This window comes from Malus domestica, chromosome 06 (genome assembly GCF_042453785.1).
Source record: "Malus domestica chromosome 06, GDT2T_hap1".
NCBI lineage: Eukaryota > Viridiplantae > Streptophyta > Magnoliopsida > Rosales > Rosaceae > Malus > Malus domestica.
In genome coordinates, this window is record NC_091666.1 from 34,823,144 (window position 1) to 34,831,407 (window position 8,264).

General features: G+C 37.6%; 1 protein-coding gene across 4 annotated transcripts; it reads right to left on the reverse strand.

The window, feature by feature from the left end:
* Positions 1–2,911: 2,911 nt before the first annotated feature.
* Positions 2,912–7,821, reverse strand: LOC103438275 (uncharacterized). Of its 4 annotated transcripts, XR_011582461.1 has the most exons (13): positions 7,494–7,821; positions 7,336–7,414; positions 7,151–7,238; positions 6,795–6,944; positions 6,432–6,563; positions 5,889–6,039; positions 5,753–5,791; positions 5,603–5,677; positions 5,242–5,301; positions 4,877–4,941; positions 4,184–4,274; positions 3,923–4,045; positions 2,912–3,356 (listed from the first exon to the last, which is right to left on the reverse strand). XR_011582461.1 is itself a non-coding variant. In XM_017333062.3 (12 exons), exons 1-12 carry the CDS (start codon positions 7,575–7,577, stop codon positions 4,004–4,006), a joined length of 1,056 nt encoding a protein of 351 aa, XP_017188551.1. In that variant the 5' UTR covers positions 7,578–7,821; the 3' UTR covers positions 3,738–4,003. The 4 variants fall into 4 exon arrangements, 3 of the variants coding, with proteins under 3 accessions (XP_017188551.1, XP_070680340.1, XP_028959954.1); XM_017333062.3 differs by lacking the exon at positions 2,912–3,356 and having other exon boundaries at positions 3,738–4,045; XM_070824239.1 differs by lacking the exon at positions 2,912–3,356 and having other exon boundaries at positions 3,738–4,045; positions 6,795–6,990; positions 7,494–7,746.
* Between the last annotated feature and the right edge of the window lie 443 nt (positions 7,822–8,264).

The following is an 8,264-nucleotide window of genomic DNA, read 5'->3' on the forward strand; positions in this document are numbered from 1 at the left end:
GATCCACATTATACTTCTAGGGCATCATACTAAAGTTTCATTACGATCCAACAGTTGGATCTCCGCCAATTGCCGATTCAAGGGGAGGTCAACGTTATATTTTACAAACTTATAAATCCAATTTGGGAAGATCTGTACGTCAGAATCCCAATTCGTAGTTTTTATTACGTACTATAATGTATTAAAGTTTGGTGACGATCCAACGGTTGGGTCGTTAATTCACATAATGTTCAAGTAGCAGTCTTTAACCAAACTATGTTCAAACGATGAGATTTCAACAATCGGACTACACATATTGAATTGAGGTGTCAAACTTAGCTTAGGAAGGTGAGGGGGTGACCCAGCTCACACGCCGCTGCACACGGCTGTCGACCTCCCCGACTTGTAGAAAAATTCAATTATTTCTAAAAATTACCAAAAATTTACAGGAATGAAGATCTCAAAGAAAGGAACAACTTTCATACATTCCATGAAGTCCAAAAATGGATGGAAGATGGTCAATTTTTCCCACAAAGCTGGCGGGTGCCTAAAGCTCCCCGGCGTTGATTCGTCGTTTACAGTGATCCAACGGGGTCAAGGTTGGTTAGGATTTGCTCCTGGGATGATGGGTTACAAAGCCCAAGTGGTGGCATCGGCCATCGCTTTGTCGATTCACTGGAAAATTGAAAAGGGTGGTTGGAGCACCGCGAGAGCCGTCAACTATCGTGGCCTCAAACCACCACATACTGTGGTTAATCAAGGTGGTTATGGGGTGGGTTTTGTAGAGGGGAATGAGAGCTTCAAGATGGTGGTGGTGGCGTCGAAAAACTCTACCTGAGTTGGTCGAAATCGGCCTTGAAAAATGGGTGATCACGCATGTTGTTTTGGGTTGAAAGGCTGACGGGAATGAAGGGGAGAAATCCCTCTTTTGTTGATTGGATGTTGCCTTCTTTCTCCAAATTTAATTGGTTGCTTGTCCTTTAATTTGATTGGTCCTTTAACCTTTTAACTTGATTGGTCAGTCTTCCCACAAGGTGGGAGTTTAATTTAATTAAAACTAAACTTTGAATAACCAATTTTGAACGTCCGTAACTATACAGTTATAATCCGGACTCGCAAACAGCTTTCACCTATGCGTTCATACCAATGAGTACCACGAAGATACACTAAAACAATAAGTCATACACTCCTATAGACGATGGTAAACGAAAGTCAAAGTCCTTACCTCTAAGGCATTTTTGTAAATTCATGCTTTTAAAATTAATAAAAATGTAAAATTAGGGACGGGTCATCACACCAAATGTATGTACCGAAATGTATTATATTAAACTAATGTACCAAAATGTATGTATTGAAATGTATTATATTGAATTAATGTACCTAAATGTTTGTATCAAAATGTATGTACTGAAATGTATGTATACAAATGTATGCACCAAAATGTATTATTATGAATTTAATGTACCTAAATGAAGAAGATAAAGTATATCGAAATATATTGTAAAATAAAAATTAGTTTATCTAAATGTTTACAACAAAATATATTACGATGAATGAAATGAAAATTATAATTATAATGAAATAAAATTAATACATTAAAATTAGGAAGAAAAAGAGAAATAATTAAAACATAAAAAAAATATAATTAATAAATGAGGTGATTAATTTATCAAGGGATTAAAATTAGATTTTGATCTTCATGGTTTTAGTCTAAGTCATATTTGCCAAGGATTAAAATGAAGTTTCCTATTTTTTTTTTTTTTAACAAATGATATTATCTACTCTAAAGGAAATAGTGGTGGGATTAGCCTCATAATGGGCTAGCAATAATGTGATTCAAACTCGCATTTGACGAGAATCGAATCTAAGATCTCTAACTTACAAGTGTAGAGGAATAACACTAGACTGTAATATTAAGTGGCAATAGGATTACATATTAAATAAGATATTATCTAAAACATATAGTAGAATCCCATAAGGATTTCTTAGAATTTACACAATAACATTCCTAACATAATTATGATTGTAATGCTCCCCCTTGAGTTTGTAAATACTCAAGTAAATTGAGCATTAGGTCTTCAACGATGAAATAAGTTCAGTTGATGAAGTCGTCAACACATTGAGCGAATGCGAGTTTCAAATCAACGGAAATGCAACTTTGCATAATTAACTTGCAAAACTGGAATGAGTGACTCCAAGAAAAATTATTAAAGTTGGACACATCGATCTTTAGCCTCTTAGCTTTCTCCTTCAATTGGCCTTACATCAAAAATTGTCATAAGTCCGCAAATTAGGTGAAATTGAGATAAAGAAAGTAATAAGGCTCTTTTGGACCAATTCTTGAACAAAACCTAGAGATAAACGACATGGAATTAATAAGAAATATGCACAACATACGTGTGAGAGGTTGACCCGTGGTTCGAACAATTCAGCGAGGTCCTATCAAGAGCCGGGATGACATGTTCATCGCTTCCAAGCTGTGGTGTACTGATACGCTCATCCTGATGGTGTGCCCCCAGCCCTCAAAACCACACTCCAGTAAGTAGTCTATCTATACATACCTACACACATACACACACATACCTATATATATATACACACGTGTATATAGGCCACATCTCATGCTTTTGGTTAGATTGGATAATTTACTAGTTTAAAAATACGTTGACAGAAAAAACTGAGGCTAATTAAATTTCTAAATTTTTTGTTCAAGTTGAAGGTACATAGATTAATCGGAAGAGATATGTTTCCTTCACGATTAATCAAAAACAAAATTTAAAAGTTGACATTCGTTTCTTACTTCAACATACTGTAAATCTAGCGAAATCAAAACCAAAAGTCAATCGTAGGCAGTGACCGTGGCTAAAAAGTTATAAATATTGGTGTAATTTGGTTAATAGGATGTTAACTAGTGGTATTTTTCTTTCCAGTGTTAGAAGATGTCTCAAATTCAATTTTCGTATCTATCCGAATTTTGAGTTCACATGAATTCTCTACAAATGAAGGAAGCTGGGGCTGAAGTGTGGATCTATGCCTGATTCTTTGGCCCGTGAGGCTGAACCAAGGAACCCTTCAGGTAACGGGGAAACTGCCGGCCATGGAAGAATGTTCCAGGTTAGGCTTAGCCACGTCTATGGGCGTTTGCAATTTTGGCACCAAGCTTTCTCAAATCCTACACAACGCCGCCATCCCCCGGCGGTTAACCAGGTTGAAATGAACCCGCCGTGGCAGAAACGAAAACTGCGAGACTTCAGTAATGAGAGGAATTCAGGTGACCGCATGACCCTCCCTTGGTAGTTTACAGAGCTCCTCAGTGTAACAATGCCGGGTTAGATTATACCGTTCTCGAGGACCTCGCTGCTGCCAAAGGGAAGACTCTGCCGCAGGTAGTACTTGTTTCGGTTAATTAGTTGAAATACAGAAATTAAGACAGATTAACTTGATTATGTTCATGCAAATTATACTGAAATCCATCGCCCAGCAAGGAGCAAGTGTGACTCCGACGAGTTTCAACATGGAGAGGATGAAGCTGAACCTTGACATATTTGTTTGGGAATTAAGTGAAGATGAAACGAACAAGAAGAAGCAAATTCCCCAGCGCAGGCTGTAGTCCGGGGAGTTCTTTGTTTCCGAAGCCCGACCTTAGACCAACTCTGGGATGTCGACCCCTTAGTTCTATGCTACCCGAAACTAACTTCATTTCAAGTTCCATGCATAATGATCTATATGCATCTTATGCCTTCTTTTTCTAAGATTAATTCTCAATGTTAAAAGGCATGCATAAACTCCCACGAAGACGATAATCTTTTCGGCTTCCACAGTTAGGTACGAAACAGTGAAAATGAATAGCAGAATGGGCTGTGGGAGGTGTTCTGTATGTACAGTGTAATTAATCTTGAACGCAAATCTCTTGTTAACGTGATGACAGGCCATCCACATTTACCTTCAGTATGAATGCTGCTTGGGATCCATTTCAAGCTCTGGAACGATTTGATAAACGCATCTTCTCAAAACAGAAAGCTTTTCAATAATCAGGCGGTAGCCTATATGTGCGAGTGATGCGGATCTGAAGCAAAAGCAATGAAACCAAAATCAGAACAAAATGAATAATACTCCTCACAATTAAGTATCATAGGAAAGACCAGTGTTTAATGTGTTAAACCTGAAGGCGAAAAAAAAAAAGAAAACTAGAAAACATCAGTACCTGCGCAAAAGCATAAATAGCTCGCAAGATTCTTGCATAATCAGTTCCGAGCATTTGAATAACAACGTCTGCCAGAAATGTTCCCCAAAGCCTGCATAAAATTGCAAAAGAAATAAATGATTGGCTTAATCATCAAAATTTGAAGCAACATTCTACTTGTATCATCAAAATCTATGCTCTCAGAGGATTTTCCAACCAAGCAGACAATGAAGCCAATGAAATTTTGGAAGGTACATTTTCAGTTACAGGCCTACAGGCTACAGCCTCAAAGCTCTTCCATGTGAGAAATAAATCCAACAAAAACCAATTAAAAAAGGGCAGTGATTAGTCGCATTCTCTGTATGATACTCGTCTCAGTAGGTGCAGTCTAACCTACAACTTAATCCCAATGAATTGAGTCAGTAACACAAGCCGTTTTAACCAAAAATAACTCTTGGTTAGTGAGAAGTGACTATCTTTTATGCTGGCATCAGCTGTACCTACCTAAACTTTCCTCCTTATTCTACCTTCTTAAAAATTCGAAATACCTTAAACACAAGGAAAATGATACTTAAACATACACATTTGTGTGCGTGTGCCTGCATGCCCATGTGTGGGAGGGTGTGTGTGAAATAAAGTCGCAAACGAACCAAACAAGCAAACATAGGGAAGCTTGAAATAATAATGTTTAGAAAGTATAGGAAAAGTCAATACACTGGGCCAAGCAAAGCCATCATGCTTCTTAAACCAAGATATCTTGATGCAGCGCCTGCAAAACCCTGTCCAAAATGACAAATATTAGAAATCCAGAAATCCAGAAATGAGAGGACGGGGGACGGGAGGGACATGAAACAATATTTGAACCACAACAACGAAAGAGGTTTCCTTGATATCAGCATGTGATACAAAGCTACAACTAATTCAGAGCTTCGTCGAAATAATACTCAGACCTAAACAAATAAAAAAGCCACTAGCTCAAACAATAGTTTTTCTACATACATACAAAAATTCCCCTATCACATAAAGAAGTCGTTAAAAAACAGTGGCAACAAATTGAATCATCTGCAGAATATAATTACCTGTTTTGCCGCAAGAAAGGCTGCTCTGGACTCGAGATTCATAGCAGCTAATTGTCCACCCTGAAAATTAAAAAAAATTACGGAATTATATTTCAAAAATAAAGGGTGACTAGATAAACAATAGAAAAGTCATTAACATCACAAAGAGAAACACTAAGTATGATAATGAAAGAAAAACTAGGATAAAGATAGAAAGAGTTAAACAGACACGGACATGAGAGATCACATGACATGAAAGCAAGGAAAAAACCTTGAAAAATATCGGACACAGGAGGAACACAGTAATGTACACCCATACGACTGGTGACCAAACAATTTACTCACTTATGGTTCCTTTATAGCTGTGAAGTCAAAGATTTACCTTTCTAACAAAATCCCTTTTTAGCTGATAGTTGGCGGCTTCTAGGAACACCTTTCCAGATAACTTTCTAGCTACCTACCACAGAGAAAAAATAATTAAAGGTATACAAAGAAGAAATGAAATAATCAGTTTGACTTTATTCTTACTTACCAACTGATAAATCTTCGCCAAAGTAAAGATACCACCACCCTTCAGAGAAAATCATAAACCAACAAAATTAAAAAACATGAACTCAAGTTGGAAAGAATTGATTGTGCATAAATTCTTTGTAGTAAAGCTACATTACCTTCAAAAACATTGATCGGAGCTCTGCTGCCCCAACTTTTAAAGCACTAAGGGCCTGTACCTTCCATTGACTGAGTCCAAGTTGAAGACTTTGTTGACCATCAGACAGTTCAGGGAACTCCAACAAGCCCTCAAAATTTCCTGATTCTTCACTATATGAAGGAAGTGAATCATTTTAAGTCATTACAACACACACTTAAAATAAAAGAAAGTGAACCCTTTTCTATAATACAATGATCCACCAAAACATTAAGCTGCCAAAATCAAATAGCACTGACAAACTATCAACTCATCAATGTATGCACCAACTCGTTCAAGATATAGTCTCTTCTATGCTTTGCTTTCTACCCTTCCTTACACGTTCACCACACAAATTTTCGTCTATTCACTTTCATACCTAAAGGTAGTGTTCTTTCAATCCCTCCCTCCTTACTATTGCATAAGTACAAAGAGATCAAAAAATGAAGTTATTTCTACTTCAGAAACTAATAAACAACGAGGTCTAAATACTAGAGAAATATATAACTATATATAGAAAACATGCCTTGAATAGTCTCGCAACAGATGAAGAAAAATCTCTGCTTCAAGGTCTTCAGTTGACAATTTGCTTGAGCAAGGAACGTTTAACTCTTTTCGCACTGCAAGCAAGACATTCCTATATGATGGCCTCCAACCCCTACCAAGAATTCCACACACGCCAATTTGATAGTCAAGATGAAACTCGCCGACAATTATGTCACTAGCAGTTAGTTTAATAAAGAAATACACAGAGTTGAAACAACTTTGCATTGCCAGGATCCTTCACATACAATTCAATGGCAAGTCAACCTCTAAAACTTGAGTAACATTGCCGCCAAACAAGTTAACTAATGAGGTGAAATTTAAATTAGATGAGTTGAGGAAAAACCTTATCGTAGACCGTGCATCGGCTGCGAGGAATAAGAATCGAGACTCTAATACTGCTAAAAACTCCTCTCGTTCATCGAGATCCTCTTCAACCATTGAATGGTCGACATTGGTTCTACTCATTATAGACTTCAGCAACGGGCTGAAGTAGCTGGACATTGACTCCATCCAAAGATAAAAATAACGTAGTCATCACACTACGAAATTTGAAGTTTAATTACATCCTCAAGTTTGATTGACAATTGACACTACCCCTTTACTGAAAAAACGAAAGAGTGTAAAATGCAAGACACGGTTTTTCTTTTCTTGTCCAAAGTTTCACACTAATGAAACAGAAAGTATCGATTTTGAAGTTACCTAGGGCCAAAAAGGATTCTTTCAAGCTCATATAACTCGGAATCGGTGGCGAGTTCAAGCACAGAACGGAGTTCAGGATCAAATGTACCTGAATTTTTTTTAACAGAAACCCAATTTCGAATACGAAATTCTAAAATTCGAAACAATCCACAAATCTAAAACCAAAAGCAATAAACCAAGTGTACCATGCCCTCTTCCTGAAATTGCAGCACGAGCACAACCCACGAGCCTCACACCAGTTGCAGACCACCGTGAGCTGCGTATCTGTTAATTACGATTGCAATTGTTAGCAAAGGCAACAAATTTAGTAACTGGGTTATGATAATAGAAGAAGAAGGCTTACTGGGTAAGTGAGTTTGGTGGCGGCGGCGGTGATTGGGGGAGCAAAGGGGAGGTGGAGCGCCAGAGCTGATGAGGCAGTGGACATATCTCACCGCACTCCGTTGCTGCAAAGCGGCTGCTGAGAGAGTGAAAGTGCTACCAGAGATGTAGAACTCCGGGCCTCATTCGCTTCAAGTGTTCGCTTTTCGAGTTGTGGGAATTGCAGAGATTGTACGATGCTCAACTGACTACCTTTTTCTAACTACCATCGACTCACTTTCCAGGCCTTTCTTTTATCTTTTACCCTCATTTTTCTGTTAATTTTTATAAATTGCTGGATGAATAAAACCGGACCGACCCGGTTCGGTTAGGAACCGTATATGTACAGTTTCGGTTTCGATTTCGGTTTCGCAGTTTTGAACATCTACCCCTACTCGAATTCGAATCTCCTGACGCAGTTTAGATTAGATTAGATTAATTTAGCATATATCATCGCTTATATTAAAATAATCGTTAAATTTTAGTTTACAACTGAACTAGACTTGATTTTCACAACTGTTTAGATCTTTATTTTTCAAATTCAACTAATTATTCTCATATTATGCAATGATACGTAATATTAATATAATTTGAAGATCTTCGACGTTTCCCCGCTCAAAAGCAAACTCCACAAGTTCCATGTAACTTCTTTATAGAAAGGTGATTCATGGGATTTTGGAAGAAGCACTTTTGCGTCAAAAGCTTCTTGCTTCCACAAATACTGAGAGAGAGGGAGAGAGAGTAACTGGGTATA